Source organism: Mirounga leonina, unplaced genomic scaffold (genome assembly GCF_011800145.1).
Source record: "Mirounga leonina isolate KUSES-001 unplaced genomic scaffold, KU_Mleo_1.0 Mir_481, whole genome shotgun sequence".
Classification (NCBI taxonomy): domain Eukaryota; kingdom Metazoa; phylum Chordata; class Mammalia; order Carnivora; family Phocidae; genus Mirounga; species Mirounga leonina.
Genome location: NW_023270773.1, coordinates 255,246 through 275,823, shown reverse-complemented (window position 1 = coordinate 275,823; position 20,578 = coordinate 255,246). Strand labels below are relative to the sequence as shown.

At 42.6% G+C, this 20,578-nt stretch overlaps 1 protein-coding gene across 6 annotated transcripts in view; it reads left to right on the top strand.

Moving 5' to 3' along the window:
- The first annotated feature begins 433 nt into the window (after positions 1-433).
- Positions 434-20,578, top strand: part of CLTCL1 (clathrin heavy chain like 1) — a 100,579-nt gene continuing 80,434 nt past the window's right edge. For 3 of the 6 annotated variants that reach the window (XM_034989108.1, XM_034989109.1, XM_034989106.1), the window contains exons 1-2: positions 434-593; positions 12,833-13,040. In XM_034989108.1, coding sequence (XP_034844999.1) covers positions 552-593; positions 12,833-13,040 — 250 coding nt within the window. In that variant the 5' untranslated portion in view covers positions 434-551. Of the gene's footprint in view, positions 594-11,213; positions 11,228-12,832; positions 13,041-20,578 lie in introns of those variants that run through there. The other 3 variants (XM_034989104.1, XM_034989107.1, XM_034989105.1) reach the window with 2 other exon arrangements.

Below are 20,578 nucleotides of genomic sequence, written 5' to 3'. Positions count from 1 at the left end.
CCACGCCTAGTCCCCGTCCGCGCACACTTGTCCTGGGCACTGCGGCCAGAGACTCGGTCCACCTTCCAGCACACACCGGTCCTGAGCATCCGCGGGGAGCAGCCCACTACCGGTTCCACCTTTCCACGTACACCTGTCCCAGGCACTGGCCAGGGTTTAGCCCGGAACCCCTCCACCGTCCCGCGCACACCTGTCCGGGGCACCAGCTGGGGGTTAGTCCGGGACCCCGCCACCTTCCCGCGCACACCTGCCCTGGGTACCTCCCCAAAGCAGCGCAGGCCGACTGGTTCTTGCTCCCGGGTGCCGGAAGTGCGGATACGCGCGGGACTACTTTTCGCGGACCCTCAAGCGGCGGGCGGAGGGATCCCGCGCAGGGTTCGTGCGGGGAGCAGCGCGTGCGGGCCGGAGAGTCGGCCAATGCGCCTGCGCGGCCGCCGCCGCCGCCGCCACCCCCGCTCTCGCCGCGCGTCTGCCCGCGTGAGGGGAGCTACAGCCACGGCCGCTACCGCCTCGGTCTCTGTCTCCGCCGTTTCCTCGGCCCTGCGCTCGCTATGGCGCAGATCCTCCCCATCCGTTTCCAGGAGCACTTCCAGGTGAGACCCGGGCTCCGGCGCCGAGGCCGGGCGGGCTATAGGGCGGGTCGCGCGCTCCGTCCTGTCAGCCGCGCCCCCCGCCGCCCCGCCTCCCGGGGGACCGGGCGGGGGCCGCTGACTGGCCGGCCACCCAGACCCCCGGCCCCTGGCCCTGGACCCCGACTCCGATGGACGCGGCGCTGCACACAGATCCGGGCGGGCCAGGGTGGGCGGGTCGGTGTCGAGGCGCGCCGGCCGGTGCAGTGGCAGGGCGCGGTGGCCCGCACGTGCGGCCCCGCCAGGTGTGCTGGTCGCTGAAACCCGTTATCCGGTAGCGGCGGTAGTCCTCGGGCGGCTCAGACCTCGATGGCATGCTGAGAGCGCCGGGTGATGGAAACCTAAGATCTGCCGCAATGTCCCCTTTCAGTGCTTCTGGGAACTGTAACTAGACTTACGAGCAGGGCACTCGGATTCCAGTCGCAAGCTTTGTAACTCTAAAATCTGAGTCTGAGCCTCATTTCCCCTTTTGCGTCTCTCGATTCTCACCTCTGAGTTTGCGTCTGTTGGCTACCGAAGTCACTGGAGTGGTTTCGTGGGGGAAAGGATCGTCAAATCGTGTGACCAAAGAAGAAGAGGGATCATGGTGTGTTTTAATAAGATCCTTTCAATGCAGTACACCCCCCAAAGTTTAGCTTTTTACTGAGGTCCCAGTTTGTTGTATCTCCAGCTCTCCTAATAGAGTTGTGCCTCAGGGAAATAAAAGATTGGCTGCCGGTGTTTGACCGAGGGTTGTGTACTGGCACGGTGTACAGTGCTTCACTCACCTCACACGCATGTGTCACACCTGTGAAGGGTGATATGGTTCTCATTTTACAGGTGAGGAGGTGGGGTAGATGAATAGTTGCCCTTGGCTCTGTGCTTTATGTTAAATCATCACAATCCTGGGGCGCGTGAGTGGCTAAGTCCGTTAAGCTCTGACTCTTCATTTCAGCTCAGGTCTGGATCTCAGAGTTGTGAGTTGGAGACCCCACCCCCCACCCCGTGTCTCCATGGGCTGGGCATGGAGCCTACTTAAAAAAAAACAACAACATTACAATCCCATAAGATCCATATGATTTTCTCTGTTTTCTCGGTGAGGAAACCAACGTACAAAGATGTTAAATAAGTTGTCCAGTCATTCAGCAAGTAAGAGCAGGATTCAGACTCAGGTCTTTGTGACTACACTGCGGGATTGCCAGGAATGTGGTGAATTGGAAGGTCTTTTTTTTTTTTCCCCCACAGCGCATAGGAGTATAGTGACCAGTCAGATCCTCTTATTATGCAGATTGGAAACTTAATCCCTAGAGTATTCCTCTGTGGTCACTTGGTTAGTGATACAGCTGTGGTTGTGTCACGGTAGAAGTCTCCTGAACACCCATCTCTTGACAGTAATGTGAAATAACAAATTACTACTGCTGCTGCTAATTAGAACAATATAATAATATGTATGAGCCATTTTATTGAACCATTTCTCTTGCTAATCACTATACTATGTATTTTATAAATTTCATTTAATGTAGTATTTATCATAACAGGCACAGACTTATAGATAACTGAGGCAGAGAGAGAGTAAGCAGTAAAGGTAAAATTACACAATTAGTCAAGTGACAGCTTGAGTTCTAACTCTGATCTCTGACTCCAAAGCCGTGCTTTAGCCACTAAATATGTTCTCTTCAAAAGGCAAGGAATCAGTAGGGCATTTTAAATTTCTATCCAAGTTCATAATGTCTTGAAGAAATCTTATTACCTGGAAAATGCTTGTGACTTGATAACGTACAGGTCATGTAAATGTGGTTTGTGGTCTCCAGCATTAACCAGCTGTTGAGATTGCTCTGCACTCCTTGTTTTTCTAGTCTGTACACTCTCCCTTAACTGCAGACATTTCAAAATTTCCGCTTGTTTCTTAAATCCCTGATCCCGCCACTCCCCCTTGCTGGCAGCAGATGATTAGAGAAACAGAAGCCATAAACTGGGATATTCCTCACCTTCATGCCTGCAGCCTTACAAACTTGTGTGCAGTTGCCCCTTTCTGCCTTCCTGTTTTCTCAAAAGTGGGTTTTTTTTTTTCTCTTGCATGTGTTCTGGATCCTACATCCTTCCCCCTTTTAACAGGGAGTTGCTCAGTAGCATCTTCTCTTTCCTATGTTTTCATCCATTCCCTCTTAGTGGCTTCTTCTATATTTGTGTTTAACCATGTTCACATCTCTTCTGTCTTTACACAAACAAACTTCTCCCTCTCCCCTGTCCCCTTGAAGCTCTTACCTCACAGCCAGACACCATGAAAGAATTACCTTATCCCTCCATCACTTCCCTTATATTCCTTAATAACCTGCAGTCTGGTTTTTGCCCCCACTGTTCCCCTGCATCTGTTCTTGCCAAGGTCACAAGTTGTCATGCAGACTTTTTTGTAAAGGACCAGATAGTACATAGGTTAGGCCTTTGAGGGCCATGTATTGTCTCTTGTCACATAATTTCCCACCCCCCCTTTTTAAAATTTTGTGAGAAGTGTAAAACCCATTTTTAGTTGGGCTATACAAAAACAGTCTGTAGTTTGCCAGCCTCTGCTACAAAAAAGATGAATTCAAACCCCAGCATCACAAACATCTTCTACAGTTGACACTGTGCTTTACTGCCTCCTCATGACCCTTTCTTTGTTGCTTTTGGTCGTACCACAGTCTCCCAAGGTTTCTCCTATCTCTCTGCCCACACCCCAGTTTCCTTTGTGGGCTCCTCTCATGAATAAACCTGGGGTCTGTCTTGAGCCCCTTTATTTTTTCACTTTGTATGCTCTACTGGCTGATTTGTATGTGTTCCCATATGCTCAGTGTTCCCAGGCAGGCTGCATATTTTTGCTGAGCCTCAGAGATGCATGTAGGAGAGACAATAGCAGGCTCTGGTTAAGAGCACAGACTGAGGACAAACGGAAGGGTTTGAATCTGGTCTCAGGCACTTAATGGCCAAGTGAATTTGGGCAATTTTTGTAGCCTTTTTGTGTGTCCATCTCTACATCTATAGTATAGAGATAAAAGGGATAGTTTTTACCTCATAGAGCTATTATGATATTTTGAGTTAATAAATGTGATAAATGTAAGGTGTGGGACAGTGTCTGGTACATAATAAAATGTTCTATTCTTGTCAGTTGTTACTGCTATTATGACAGCTGTCTGTTGGAGAAGGACATTGGATGATCCATAGGTTCTTCCAACACATCATGTTCCAAAATAGGGTTCTTCTTTCTCCCCAAATGTGTATCTTCTCCAGTTTCCAGCCAGGAACCTAGGAGAGAGCCATGACTTCTCCCTCACCTGTTGGTGCTTCTTCCTATGTATTTTGGGCATTATTCTGCCACTCTTTTTTTTTTTTTAATTTTTTTTTTTAAAGATTTTATTTATTTGCGAGAGAGAGCATGAGAGGGAGGAGGGTCAGAGGGAGAAGCAGACTCCCCGCTGAGCGGGGAGCCCGATGCAGGACTCGATCCCGGGACTCCGGGATCATGACCTGAGCCGAAGGCAGCCGCTTAACCGACTGAGCCACCCAGGCGCCCTATTCTGCCACTCTTAGCATGACCAACATGACCCTGGCCTATGCCAACATTGCTTACCTAGATGGCTGCACTAACTTTGTCTCTGGTCCTCTACCTCCAGTCTTGCCTTCCCCATTCTCTAGCACACAGGCAAAGAGGTTTTCTCAAAGGCTAAACATCTGCTTAAAGTTTGTCAGTGAATGCTTCCTTCTTGCTTCCAAGATGAAAATGCCAGACTCCCCAATGCCCTATAAAGCCCTGCCTAATCCAGCACCTGCTCAGCTCTTTTGATGCTCCCCATCTTGTCCTTCAAGACCTTCTCTGGAGCCCAGCACTCTTACCTGTGGGCTTTTGCACATGTTATTGCCTCTTTCCAGAACATTCTTCCCCCCAATCTTTTTTATTTTAATTTTAATTTTTGTTTATTTGAGAGAGCACACACGTGCAAGTGTATGAGCAGGGGGTAGGGGCAGAGGGAGAAGCAGACTCCCCGCTGAGCAGGGAGCCTGATGCTGGACCTCTGGGATCATGACCTGAGCTGAAGGCAGATGCTTAACTGACTGAGCCACCCAGGCACCCTCTTCCCCTCACTCTTCTTACCCAGCCAAGTCCTACTTAGCCTTCTGCTTAAATGACAGGAAGCTGTCCCTGACATGTCAGAATTAGGAGCCTTTATTGTGTGCCCCCATAGCTTTGGGGCTTCCCTCATGGTGGCCCTAACTGCATGGTGTATAGGTGGTTATTTTCCCTACTGGACTGCAAGCTCAGGATCTCCTCCTATCTGCAGTTGTATTCCCACTGCCCAGTACATAACAGGCCCTGAGATCTTTGAAGGAATGAAGCCAATTTCTTACTGAAATGTTTGTATTATCACTGACTGGTTAGTTGTAATGTAGATTGTCTAATGACAGTTTGTAGACTTTTCTGCATATTTGCCCTCCATATAGCTCACCTGTGACCAGTTTACTGTTAAGTCTACTTTATTAAGAATACTCCTGCTTATCTCACATTTTGTTCCCCCCCCCCGCTGTGTCTACCATATCACTTTGTATTTTGTGAATCTAATTATCTTTCTTCTGTTTTTAATTTTGGTTTGTTTCATATGAAAATTCTTGGGCCAGATTTTCCCCAGGGGAAAAAACAGTTTTATAATGGCCAGTGGGGAATTAGATATCAGCATATAGGGGGTGCCTGAGTGGCTCAGTCGGTTGGGCCTCCAACTCTTGATTTCGGCTGGAGTCATGGGATTGAGCCCCATGGGAGGCTTGATGCACAGCAGGGGTTTCTGCTTGGGATTCTCCCTCCCCCCTCCCTCTGCTCCCCCCTCTGGAAGATAATAAATCTTTAAAAAAGAAAAAAAGCAGATCAGTGTATAGGAACTTTTATTCTACAGTCAACTTTTCAGGAATGTACCCAAAGCAGAAGCTGTACTTCTGTATCTAATGCACTATAATAAAGCTTTCTTCTACTTCAATTTGAGATTGTAGCAATTTATTTAACTTTACTTATCCTGTCACCCTGGTTTTGAGAGGAGGACTAGTTCTGCAGAAATATTTTTCTTCTACGCACTGTTTGAACTTTTTTGTATTCAGATATCTAAGTTTGAAGGTTGTTGCTATTTATGCTGAGAATGGAAAAAAGCTAAAGGGCTAAGAATCGATGACACCTTGATTCAGAAGAGGAATAGTTGTTTGTAAGAGTTTTGAAATGTGAAACAGCTCAACACAGAGAACATATAAATGCATTCCCTCAAGGTTTTGATATGTAGCATATCTCTGAGGTGATGTTCTTTTTTTTTTTTTTTTAAAGATTTTATTTATTTATTTGAGACAGAGAGAATGAGAGACAGAGAGCATGAGAGGGAGGAGGGTCAGAGGGAGAGGCAGACTCCCCGCCGAGCAGGGAGCCCGATGTGGGACTCGATCCCGGGACTCCAGGATCACGACCCGAGCCGAAGGCAGTCGCTTAACCAACTGAGCCACCCAGGCGCCCCTCTGAGGTGATGTTCTTAACAGATACAGAGTCTGCCAAGGGAATCTATGTAAGTTGTAGGAGCGAGGTGGTCACTAGTCTTAATCAGTGCTTCCCAGCCTAGGCTGGGAAACACCTCTATAGGCGCCCACCTTAAACATGAAATCGGAATCTCTGAGAGGTGAGAACTTTGGCTTTTCTTTCCAGGTGAGTCTCACATGCAGTCAATCTTCTAATCATTATTCATAATTAAAGAAAGAGATTGATGTTCGAAGCCTTTTACACATGAGTAGGGAAGGCAGAACTCTAAGGAGTAGATTGAGCTTGAATTGAAAACAGACATGTGCACCTGTGTCTGCTGGAGAGGCCCCAGGGAGTCACTCTGAAAAGTGACACTGTACTCACAGCCTAGTACATACTTGGTTTATGTTGCCATTACATAGCCGTCGTATTTTGTGAAATGTTTTTTGTTATACTAAGACAAACAACAGTAGGCTCCTTGTGTACTGAAATTGTTGTGCACCCATGTAAAATGTTTTTAAGGTCTTGTGTAAGCTGTTAAATTTTGCCTTGGGTGGATATGATTCTTGTATTGGAAGTAGATACTGGGCTAGTCACTTACCTTCTGACTTTCTTATTTACGAAGTGAAGAGAGTAACCACACAATCACCCAGGGTGTGTGGAAGGGTCAGCCTTTGCGAGAATATCCACAACAGTGACATGGTAATTGAGCAAATACTAAATGAATTCGGACAGGTCCTCCTTGGAAGAATCAGTTATCACCATAGAACATATTTAAATGTTCAAAATCCCCAAACTGCACAAGTACTTTTTGAGTTTATTGGGTTAAAAGAGTTACAGTATGCTAGGAGGATCTTAGTCAAGGTCCCTTTCCACCAGGTTCTTGAGCAAAGTCTGTAACTAGGGCAAAGTCTGTCTGGAACAAACTTTAAAGTAATACATATACATAGGAAGAATAGCCCCAAATAGAACATATAAATGAAAATTAAACCTTTCTGGACACCTGGGTGGCTCCATTGGTTAAGCTTCTGCCTTTGGCTCAGGTCATGATCCCAGGGTCTTTTTTTTTTTTTTTTTAAGATTTTATTTATTTATTTGACAGAGAGATAGCACAAGTAGGCAGAGCAGGCAGGGGGAGAGGGAGAAGCCGGCTCTCCCGCTGAGCAGGAAGCCCGACGCAGGGCTCGATCCCAGGACTCCGGGATCATGACCTGAGCCGAAGGCAGCCGCCTAACCGACTGAGCCACCCAGGCGCCCCATGATCCCAGGATCTTGGGATGGAGCTCCACATCAAGCAGTTCTAAGGGGGAAGTTTATAGTAATAATGCCAATATTAAGAAAAAATAAACAACCTAACTTTATATCTCAAGGAACTAGATGAAGAGGTATAAACCAGGGGCGCCTGGGTGGCTCAGTCTTTAAGCATCAGCCTTCGGCTCAGGTCATGATCCCAGGGTCCTGGGATCGAGCCCCACATCAGACATCCTGCTCCATGGGAAGCCTGCTTCTCCCTCTACCTGCTGCTCCTCCTGCTTGTGCGCTTGCTCTCTCTCTCTCTTTCTCTCTGATAAATAAATATATAAAATCTTTTAAAAAAGGAAAAAAGAAAATTAAACCTTTATGTTCAAACACTGGGTCTCTTTTCCCAGAAGAAACTACTATTAAGGAAACCATTATATCTTTCAAAAAATGATTAAAAGAATCCTGTTATAAAATTCCCCTCCTTTTGCTTTTGTAACTTAACAGAGTTTGAAGATCTTTCTTTTAAGATTACATACAGATTGCAGCATGTATTTGACAGTATTGCTTACTAATATCCTTCTGGGGCAGTAATTATTGACACCTGTCACCCCATCCTGTAAGTATTTCTTTGCTTTCCCTTGCTGTTTCACTAAATCTGTTCCTTTCATCTGTTCTATATTTTCTTCTTTTGCTTCTCTTGCTTGAGGCCTGCTGGCGGCCTCCATGCCAGGGAGAGATTACGATCTCTCTTGGCTGGCTGGAGAAGGATGCCGCAGAGCTGGGCTAGCAAAGTTCAATGACAAAATTAGACTCCAAGCAGATCTTGACAGGCTGGAATCCAACTAGTTGACATTTAACAGGTATAAATATAGGGTCTTATGCATTGGTTTTAAAATACAGAAAACCTACATTGGTGTAATTTGAGAGAAGTTCTGTAAAGCACAATACAAATGTAATTTTTAAAGTACCCTGAACTAACCTAGTCCTAGAATTTTAGGTTAGTTCTAGAAAAGACCCCAGTATCATCATTTTTCATAGGTCCTCATTTACAAAGCGCCCTCTTTAGGCTAGGAAAAAGCTTGCTGGTAAGTTTGACATATAAAATACATATTTTTAAGTTACTTTAAATTATTTTCTTGACTGCCTAAAACTTGTAACTTCTTTACTAATTAATTATTGAACATCCATGTGCTGGTACAGTGATAAGGCAGTGAATGAGCCTTAAGAGACATATACAGAAGGAGAAAGGACTAGCATCTTCAAAGACAAGAGGCCTGAAAACCTGGGATGTTCAGTGCAACTGAAACATTTTGGCTCTTTGATATGGGCAATTGGTGTTTTCACCAACAGCCCTGTGTAAACACAGCTGCAACCCTCCCAGTCAGACTGCTGTCCCTAAGCCCCTTAAATATAGAAACCACAGGACTGTTGGATGAGTAATTTCTTTTTATGTTTTCCCCAGTGTCAGATTTGAATTTGGATTCATTTAATTGCAGGTCTTGAGAACAGAAAAGGATTACTAGATAGTATCTTGTGTACTTTTGCTTAACTCGTATATGGACTGTTCTAAGTGTGTATCTAGGTTACCTTTCAGAATAATTATTATAGGAATCAGGAGTCCTTAGTTATAGCTGCTAACTAATGAGAAAACATTGCTTTGAGCACACCACTTCTCTGGGGTTCTGTTTCTGCATATGGAGTAAAGCTCAGTGGTACTTGATATTTTATTTATTTACTTATTTATTTATGACTTATTTATTTAGAGAGAGAAAGAGTATGCATGCACAGGGGGGAGAGGGAGAATCCGAAGCAGATCCCCCCTCTCGTTGAGTGGAGCCCGCCGAGAGACTTGATCCCGCTACTTGAGATCATGACCTGAATCGAAATCAAGAGTTGGAGGCTCAACTGACTGAGCATCCAGGCACCCCAGTATTTGATATTTTGGATGTAAAAGTTATTTTTGTGGGATTGTCCTGTGTTTGGCATCCCTGGTCTTAGCCCAGTAAATGCTAGTAGTGTTTTCTAGTCACTGTGCAATTCAAATTGCCCCTGTTTCCAAAGACTACAGGATACCACCCCTGGTTGAGAACCACCATCTTCCTTTTTTCTAGTTCTAATAGTCTCTGACTTATTTTTGGATGCACTGTTTTCAGTGTCTTGGTTTGCGAGGTACTTTTACCTTTTCCAAATGCCATGAATGTGTGTATATGCTCTTGTGTGGGGAACTGGACTCAGTCACTAATATTTAAGAATGTACTGTGCTCAAGAGATTGGGTACAAATATTTCTTGATATTTGGAGTTGAAATCAGAATGTTGCCATATTAACCCAACATGATCCCCAAACTAAGAATAAAGTGAAAATTTAGAAAATATAGGCCCACTTAAGTGTATGGCTCTGAAATGTAAAGATTTGACAGTGTTGGGTGCTTGAGTGTTAGGGTGCTCTGTAAATGTTACTAGATGCTTATATAGTATAATCCTTATAATAATTCATAATAAAAAAAGGAGACTGTGTAGGTCTCCTGGGAACTTTCACCCAGTTCCCCCCCACCCCCCCACCCTCGGCTTCTGCTCCCAAGGATACTTTTCATTGTCCTCTTATCAGCAACTTCATACAGTTCAACCTAATAGTAATCATTAGTCTCCACAGTCTGTGGGCTCTGGATAGTGTGACTATATCTTATGTAACTTACTGTTTTCAGAGTCTAGTTAGTGGCTAGTAGGTAGTATGTATTCAGTACTTATTTATAGAATGAATGTATGAAAATTACTTGCTATGAAAAAGTCTCAACTTTCATTCACTACGCTATATTTACGGCCTTAAGCTGGTACTTCAGATGTGTGAAAATAAAATGTGAATTTCAAACAACTCAGTGTTGTGGTTTAGAGCACAAGCTGTCTCCATCACTGATCAGCATTGTGACTTTGGGAAGATTTCTTAACCTAAAAGCCTTGTGTTGCACTAGTGTAAATTGTGCATGGCATAACTTGCCTCCTGAGTTAGCAGAAAGGTCAGATGAGGTGACCTGTTGTCCTGCAGCCCGTTCCACTCAGCAGCTGGAATATTCAATAGTGCTAGACTCTGTACCACAAAAAACAAGTAAGATATAGTCCATGCTTCTTAATCAAGATAGAAAGCTTCTGCACAGCAAAGGAAACAGTCAACAAAACAAAGAGGCAACCCACGGAATGGGAGAAGATTTTTGCAAATGATACTACAGACAAAGGGCTGATATCCAAGATCTGTAAAGATCTCTAAGAACTTCTCAAACTCAACATCCAAAAAAACAAATAAGTCAGAAAATGGGCAGAAGACAAGAACAGACACTTCTCCAAAGAAGACATACAAATGGCTAACAGACACACGAAAAAAGGTTCATCATCATTAGCCATCAGGGAGATTCAAATCAAAACCACATTGAGATACCACCTTACACCAGTTAGAATGGCAAAAATTGACAAGGCAAGAAACAACAAATGTTGGAGAGGTTGTGGAGAAAGGGAAACCCTTTACACTGTTGGTGGGAATGCAAGTTGGTACAGTCACTTTGGAAAACAGTGTGGAGGTGCCTCAGAAAATTAAAAATAGAGCTACCCTATGACCCAGCAATTGCACTCCTGGGTATTTACCCCAAAGATACAGATGTAGTGAAAAGAAGGGCCATGTGTACCCCAATGTTCATAGCAGCAATGTCCATAATAGCCATACTGTGGAAGGAGCTGAGATGACCTTCAACAGATGAATGGATAAAGAAGACGTGGTCCATATATACAATGGAATATTACTCAGCCATCAGAAAGGATGAATACCCAACTTTTGCATCAACATGGATGGGACTGGAGATTATGCTATGTGAAGTAAGTCAAGCAGAGAAAGTCAATTATCATATGGTTTCACTTATTTGTGGAACATAAGGAATAGCATGGAGGACATTAGGAGAAGGAAGGGAAAAATGAAGGGGGGGGAGGGGGGGAGATGAACTATGAGAGACTATGGGCTCCAAGAAATAAACTGAGGGTTTTAGAGGGGAGGGGGGGGTGGGAAGGATGGGTTAGCTTGGTGATGGGTATTAAGGAGAGCACATATTGCATGGAGCACTGGGTGTTATAAGCAAACAATGAATCATGGAACACTACATCAAAAACTAATGATGTACTGTATGGTGATTAATATAACATTAAAAAAAAAGATACAGTCCCTGCTTTTGAGGAGTTCATGGGGAAAAAAATGATGGAATAAAGAATTATACTAGCAGTATGAACAGTTTCATTTGTGCTTCTTCCAAAGGCTGGTAGCCAAGTGGTCCCTAATCTTTGTTGCTAGCATAAACTTTTTTTTTTTTTTAAAGATTTTATTTATTTATTTATTTGAGACAGAGAGAATGAGAGAGACAGAGAGCACATGAGAGGGGGGAGGGTCAGAGGGAGAAGCAGGCTCCCTGCCGAGCAGGGAGCCCGATGCAGGACTCGATCCCGGGACTCCAGGATCATGACCTGAGCCGAAGGCAGTTGCTTAACCAACTGAGCCACCCAGGCGCCCGCTAGCATAAACTTTTATACAAGTTCACCCAGAGTAACAGGTACTAAAGGGTCAAGTCAGTAGCAGTAGGGTTTGAGTTGAGCAGAACAATGTTTAGAAACAAAGATACTTGTAGGTAGGTTGGGGCAGGAGAATTTTTTGAAATAAACCTGGTTCTTCATAGGGGTGATGGAAATTTCATGAGTGTGTGTTTTCCCAGGGTTTTTCACTGAAGCTTATCTCATTAATAGATTTTTATTTAAACCAGGCACTATGTATAAAGTGGCCTTTGGAGAAAGGTGCCTGATTTAAGTTTTATGCAAGTTCAAGCAATCTACCTCCAAAGATGTACTAGACCTGTTGACTTTTTATTAACCTTAGACTTGCCGAGAAATATTTAAACTGACTGAGAAATTAAATCAGACTTTATGATTTGTGGGGTTGCTTTAAGGACAAACTCTTGGCTAGTTCTTTGTTATTGCTTGCTTTTGGGGAAACCAGTTTTTGTGTTTTCTTCCTTTCTCCTCTCTTCCCCCGCCTTCACCTTTTCAAGCCCCCCTTCCTGCTGAGGCTCTCCTTATTTGTGAAATATTCTTTATGGCCTCCTCCACCCCCTTCCAGCTGAAGTCTTCCTGTCTGTATCACTCATGGCATCCTTCCCTCTTCCTGGTGTTAGCTTTATTCTTGTGTGTTCTCATCAGCCTGTGGGATTGTAAGCTCCTTGAGAGTTGATTCACGGCCTACTGTTGATGCATTGCCTGTACCTGTTAAAGGTATAGATACACAAGTCAGTGTTTGCCTTGAATAATCACTTAATGTTAAATTTTTTTCTAAACTCTTAACTTTTCCTCCTCCTCTCTTAGCCTTTCTAAATAATAGGCTAGATTTAATCTGTTTCAGAGAGGAAAGACTTACTTTTAATCAAATGTTTGTTTTCTCTTTAGCTCCAAAACTTGGGAATCAATCCAGCCAACATTGGATTCAGCACACTGACCATGGAATCTGATAAGTTTATATGTGTCCGAGAGAAGGTTGGCGAACAGGCGCAGGTAGTGATTATTGACATGAGTGATCCAATGGCGCCAATCAGGCGGCCCATCTCTGCTGAAAGTGCCATCATGAATCCAGCCTCTAAGGTGATAGCTCTGAAAGGTAAGCCTAATGGGATTTTCAGAAAGGAATTTTACCTCACTTTACCTGCTTTGTTACCTTAAATATCAGACAACTGTCAGTAAACTCACAGGAAAGTGTCATCAGTAATATTAAACTTAATTCCAAAAGTTTTAGCCAAAGGTATGTTTTACGTACCTTATTTAATGAGAGGTCCCTGAGTACCTGAGTTTTTTGTGACATCACGCATGTAGCCAAATACAGGAGGGAGTGAATGCCCAAGGCCTCATCCTCATGACTGCTACATCTGGAAAGGCCAACACCACACTGCACATGTTCACCAGTAGGGCCGTGTGGTGCCCTGGACCCCATGATGGGCTGCTTTACAGTGGCGCTTCAGGCATCCTACAGTATGAGCCAAGGTACTACTTCTCTTGTGAAACACATCGATGACTGTATAGCTGTTGATTAATAGAATTTTGCGTCCCTGAACTCAGGGGATGTTGGGTGCTTGAAACCTTCTAGTTACTTTGAGAATATAGAATCTTTTCATATTGCCATGATTTGGGAAATTGAAAGGATTATCTATATACTGGACTTGTTAATATTTTATGCAAGATGTATTATCACTTTGAAAAGTGAAAGTTCTTTCTGGAGCTAAAATTAGTGAATGCCAAATATTAGCTTTGCTTGTGCTTCTGTTTTGTTACAGAAATAGGGTCTGCTTTGTCCTTTCAGTAGGTAAATGGACAGCTGGAAGTTTTGACCTTTCTTTTTTTTTTTTTTTTTTAAAGATTTTATTTATTTATTCATGAGAGACAGAGAGAGAGAGAGAGAGAGGCAGAGGGAGAAGCAGGCTCCCAAGGAGCAGGAAGCCCGATGCGGGACTCGATCCCAGGACCCTGAGATCATGACCTGAGCCGAAGGCAGACGCTTAACCATCTGAGCCACCCAGGCGCCCTTGACCTTTCTATTTAAAAAAAAAAAAGCTGATTTTTTTTAAAATTTCAAATGATCTTTTCTTCTGTCAACTCTATTTCTTGTCAAAATATTTTTTTGAACATGTAGTGTAAACAGTATAAACTAATTTTAGTTGAAGAAATTGCTAACCTTTTTGGTTTTTTATTTTTTTGGCTTTTTTGTATTTTCTGTTTTGCAATATTTTTGAGAGACCTTATCTATCATGTTGTTTGCTGTTTGATATATTCTCTTTGAGTCTCAGAGATGACCAGCATTTTAGTCTTCCTGGTCCTCTGATACTGTTCTCTTTACCTGTGTGCACTGTGGATCTTCTGGAGGGGGTTGTTGGAGTATGGTAGGGAAATGGAGAGAACTCAGTATTTACATGCTGTCAGTCCCCTCCAACCAAAAGGCCACTGGCAACACGCATGAAGTTGAACAAGTTGGGTTTATTACTTGTTTCAGCAGGGGTGAAACCATACCATGGGGGGCTGGGACGTATCACACTATTATTAGAGGGTGTTAGAAAGAACCTTTTGTGGGATTTGGAATTTGGTTGGGTGATTTGGGGGATGGTCTAAGGAAATAGGAGTTTGCTGTAGATTGGGTGCTGTTAGAAAGTGGGAGTAATTTTATAATTAGGTTACCTCAATAAATCTTATCTATAAGGAAGGGCCGATTAGAGTGAGGATAAAGCTGGCATTGGTTAAAGAAGTAGCATCATTTCAGCCATGAGAGGGGCTGTTTGGTTTTTTTTTTTTAAGATTTTATTTATTTATTTGAGAGAGAGAATGAGATAGAGAGCATGAGAGGGGGGAGGGTCAGAGGGAGCCCGATGCGGGACTCGATCCCAGGACTCCAGAATCATGACCTGAGCCGAAGGCGGTCGCTTAACCAACTGAGCCACCCAGGCGCCCAGGCTGTTTGGTATTTTGTGCGTTGCACATTTACCTTGTTTTTGTCTGTACTTAGTAAAATTCTGAGGCGACCTTGCTTTGTCTAACTTTATCATGGTCTTAGAGGGACTTGTCTGAAGCTGGTGTTCTCTGAGATGGTTTATGTCCACTAAGAGAGCAGCATGGCCTGGCTGTGAGGACCAGGCCGGCTTTCTGATGGCAGGGGCTGCTCCTTTTTTTTTTTTTTTTCATTCTCAGTGTTCATATGAATTTTTTCAGCTATAGTAATTGAGTGTTTTCTTTTTCTTTTTTTTTTTTTTTAAAGATTTTATTTATTTATTTGACAGAGAGGGGTGCCTGGGTGGCTCAGTCGTTAAGCGTCTGCCTTCGGCTCAGGTCATGATCCCAGGGTCCTGGGATCGAGCCCCGCATCGGGCTCCCTGCTCGGCCAGGAGCCTGCTTCTCCGTCTCCCACTCCCCCTGCTTGTGTTCCCTCTCTCACTGTGTCTCTCTCTGTCAAATAAATACAGATTTTATTTATTTATTTATTTGACAGAGAGAGAGAGAGACAGTGAGAGAGGGAACACAAGCAGGGGGAGTGGGAGACGGAGAAGCAGGCTCCCCGCTGAGCAGGGAGCCCGACGTGGGACTCGATCCCAGGACTCTGGGATCATGACCTGAGCCGAAGGCAGACGCTTAACGACTGAGCCACCCAGGCGCCCCAGTGCTGTTTTCTTTTGCATGAGAAAGTGTGAGCTGTGGAACCAAAGTGATAAAATTTTAAGTATCCTATTTTTACTGCAATCTTGTGGCCATTAGGATGATCTTAGACCCTTGTAGTACAAATTGTAGGCAAGTGTAGCACTGTGTTTCAAAGACCCTAGACCAAAATGAGGAAAACTGTCTTTTTTTTTTTAAAGGTATTTGTACAGTGGCTGAATTACAGAGATAATTATACTTTTATTGTTTCATATGACTTAGCTGTTCCATAGATCCCACTGTGAAAGCATGAAAGTGAAGTCAAGGGGGGCCTGGTCTTGAATCTCACAGATACCCCATTTTGACTGGTAAGGTCTCGTGATTGGAAAGAGGCTTGTGATGAGATGGACATCTTTTTTAAAAAGGTCTGCCTTCACGGTTTGTCCTTTTACCTGGCTGAGAGCTCCTGAGGTGCTCAGCCCATACCACTGCCCATCCTTCTGGAGAAGCTTGTAGCAGATTCACTCACCCCAGTCTCTCTTCAGACAGTCTCTACTGGTGCTTTTGTGGTGAATATTTTAAAACCAGAGATACATTTTTACCCTTGACTAAAAGAGCAGGAAGCGGGGGGGGGGGGGGTAAGAATTCTTCATCAGTTGCTCATCACCTTAATGGAACATTAATACTCTAAGTGAGGGGATCAGTAAACTGTTGGGTTTTGTACAGCCCCAACCTAAGAATGGTTTTTATATTTTTAAAGAGTTGTAAAAACAGACAAATATGTGACAAAGATTTTATATGTCCCTATATAGAAAAACTTGACTGACCACTTGCATTACTGGCCCAAGTATGTTTTTTACTTTATTATGAAACATAGCCCTTTGAATATTCATGTGTGCTTCTTTTTACAAACACTACCCTTTTTCCTTAATTTTTAGAGGTAGATTGCATATAGGCTTATAATAGTGCCAGCCTAGCAGTTAACTCTTGGCCCAGGTGGGGAGGGGCGAGGTGGTAAGATGGAGCCCCCTTGTGGTAGCACATTCTTCACCCTGACAACAGAATCTGTCAGGACAGCAGGTTGATTCCTAAAGGAGGTTGGTAGGGTTTTCTTGTTTTGTTTTATTCTTTGTGATTCTAAATATTTTGCACATCATGTAAAGGAAGTTCTTTTTAACCAGTCTAAGGACAGCTTGACAAGTTTTTGAACTAGAGGAAATTTCCTCTGTGATCCCAGGCTTTTTGAAACTTAAAGGTACCCCCATCCTACAGTTGAACTTTAGTCTTTTTTTCTTTCTTTCTTTCTTTTTTTTTTTTTTAAGATTTATTTATTTATTTGAGAGAGCGAGAATGAGAGAGAGAGAGAGAGTACATGAGAGGGGGGAGGGTTAGAGGGAGAAGCAGGCTCCTCGCCGAGCAGGGAGCCTGATGCGGGACTCGATCCAGGGACTCCAGGATCACGACCTGAGCCGAAGGCAGTCGCTCAACCAACTGAGCCACCCAGGCGCCCCAGTCTTTTTTTCTTTCTTAATCATTTTATTCAGGTATAATTTATATGACACAAAATTCACTTACTCTAAGTGTAGAGTTCAGTGATTCTTAGTAAATTTATTGAGTTTGGAACCACCACCATGCTCTGGTTTTAGAACATTTCTACTGCCCCCAAAAGTTCCTTTATTCCTGTTTGCAGTCATTCTCCACTCCCACCCTCAACCCTAGGCAGCTACTGATCTGTTTTCTGGCTCCATAGATTTCTGGACATTTCAAATAAAGAAATCATACAACATACAGTCTTTTTTATCTGGCTTCCTTCAGTTAGCATAGTATGTTTGAGGTTCATCCACATTGTAGCTTGTATTAGTAGTTTTTATGGTTGAGTAAGATTCCAGTACTCCATTTTTCCATGGATATATCACATTTTGTTTCTCTGTTTACCAATTTAATGGACATTTGGATTGGTTCCAGTTTTTGGCCATTAAGGATATTGCTGCTATGAACACTTGCCTTCAGGTCTTTGTGTGGATGTATATCTAGGAGTGGAATTGGTGGATCATATGGTAAATGTTTTTAGCTTTTTAAGATACCACCAAACTGTTTTCCAGAATGGCTGTACCATTTTACATTCCTGCCAACAATGTATGAGGATTCTAGTTTTTGCAACATATATGCAAACTTGATATTGTCTTTTTTATTATAGCAATTTCATTTGTATATCTTTTTTATTTTATTTTTTTGCCATTCATGTATCTTGTTAGAGAAGTGTCTGTTTAAATCTTTTGTCCATTTCTTAGCTGGCTTATTTGTCTTATTGAATTTTAAGGGTTCTTTATGTATCAACTGTGTGATCTGCATATTTTCTCCCAATTTGTAGCTCATCTTTTTATTTTCCTAATGTATCTTTTGAAGAAAAAAATTTAATTTTGATAACGTCCAGGGCACCTGGGTGGCTCAGTTGGTTAATTTTGATAACGTCCAGTTTACCAGTTTTTTTCTTTAATGGATCATGATTTTGGAGTCCTACCTGAGAGTGTTTAGCCTAACCCAAGATCATGATGATTTTCTATTTTTTCTTCTAGTGGTTTTTTAGTTTTAACTCTTATATTTAGGTCCATAGTCTGTTTTGAGTTAATTTTTGTGTATGGTGTGTGGTAAGGATGTAAGCTGCTGCTGCTACTGCTGCTTCTTCCTCTTCTTCCTCTTCTTCGACTTCTTCTTCCTCGCTGCTACCTCCCCCTCCCCCTCCTCCTTTTTTGGTGGGGTAGGGGCATTCAGTTGTCCCACCCAGAACCATTTGTTGAAAATACTATTCTTCCCCATTGATTATCTAGGCACCTTTGGTAAAAGTCAATTGACCGTAAATAGAAAGATCTATTTCTGGACTCTCAATTCTGTTTCATTGATCCATATGCCCAACCTTGTGCCAGTTACCTGATTACTATGGCTTTATGGTAACTTTGAAATCAGATAGTGTTGGTATTTCAACTTCATATTTTTCAAAATAGTTTTTTTTTTTTTTTAAGATTTTATTTATTTATTTATTTGACAGAGAGAGATACAGCGAGAGAGGGAACACAAGCAGGGGGAGTGGGAGAGGGAGAAGCAGGCTTCCCGCAGAGCAGGGAGCCGGATGCGGGGCTCGATCCCAGGACCCTGGGATCATGACCTGAGCCGAAGGCAGACGCTTAATGATTGAGCCACCCAGGCGCCCCTCAAAATAGTTTAAGATTTTATTTATTTATTTTTAGAGAGAGAGCGTGCGGGGGGGGGGGGGGGGGGGGGGGGGGGGGGGGGAGGAGTAGGGGAGGAAGAGGAAAAGGGAGAGAATCTCCAGCAGACTCTGCACTGAGCGCGGAGCCCTACACAGGGTTCAGCTCGATTTCACAACCTTGAGATCATGACCTGAGCCGAAACCAAGAGTCACAGGCTTAACGGACTGAGCTATCCAGGTGCCCCATGATTGTTTTTATATGTAGCTGGATTTGGTTTACTCCTATTTTAAGGACTTTTCTGTCTATTTTTGTGATAATTGGTCTGTGGTTTCTTGTGATGTCTCTGACTTTGGAATTAGGTTAGTGTTGGCCTTACAGAATGAGGTGGGAAGTGGTCCCTTTTCCGCTTTCTGAGTTTGTGAAACATTTGTTACTTTACCATCTTTGAGTATTTGATAGAATTCAACAGTGAACGCCTTCTGAGCTTGGGTTTTTCTTTGTTAGATGATTTTAAACTAAGAATTCCTTTACTTGCTGTAAATCTGTTCAGATTTTCTTTCTTGTGTCAGTTTTGGTAATTTTCTTTCTAGGAATTTATGTCCAAGTCCTCTATTTAAGTCACTCTAATGTGTTGACATAAAATTGTTCATACTACTCACTCATAATCCTTTTAATTTTTTCAAGATCACCTATGATGTCCTCTCTTTAGTTCTGATTTTGGTAATTTGGGTCTTATCTTTTTTTCTTGATCAGTCTAAGGCTTGTCCATTTTCTTTTTTTTTTTTTTTTTAAGATTTCATTGATTTATTTGTCAGAGCGAGAGAGCACAAGCAGGGGAAGCAGCAGGCAGGCAGAGGGAGAAGCAGACTCCCCACTGAGCAAGGAGCCTGATGCGGTACTCAATCCCAGGATGCTGGGATCATGACCTGAGCTGAAGGCAGATGCTTAATTGACTAAGCCACCCAGGCGTCCCATTTTCTTGATTGTTGTGAAAAGCCAACTTTTGTTTTATTGATTTTTCTTTATTATTTTTCTTTTTTCTTTCCTTGATTTTTGCTCTACTCTTCTTATTTTTTGTTGCTTTGGGTTTAGTTTGCTCTTTTTGTAGTTTATTAACATGGAAACTTACTTTATTGATTTGAGATCTTTTCTGATCTTGATGCTTAAAATAATATATTTTTCTTTAAGTACTGCCTTAGCTGCAACCCCAAAATTGATATGTTGTACTTTTTATTTAATTCACTTCCATATATTTTCTGATTTTGTTTGTAATTTCTTCTTTGACCCCTGGGTTATTTAGAAGTGTGTGGTTGAATTCCAGAGTTTGGGAATATCTCACACTTTGTTGATTTTTAATAATTTTGTTGTAATCAGATCACTTATTTCATATGATTTCAAAATTTAAAATTTCTTAAGACTTTTTTTTATAGCCCAGCATATGATCTATCTTAGAATATGTTTCAGATATACTTGGAAAGAATGTATTGTATTTTCTTGTTGGCTAATGTGTTGTAAAGATGTTAGGTAGAATTGGTCAATAGTGTTTAAGTATATTTTTCTGTATAGTTGTTTTATTATTGAGACTGGGGTATTGAAATCTCCAGGTTTTTTCATTTTTTAAGAATTGTGGCTAAATACATATAATGAGATTTATTATCTTAACCATTTTTTAGTGTATAGTTCAGTGGTCTTAAAATACATTCATATTGTTGTACACCCATCAGAACCATCCACCTTCAGAATTATTTTCCTTTTGCAAAACTGAAACACTGTCCTCATTAAACAGTATCTGCTCATTCCTTCCTCTCCCAGTCCC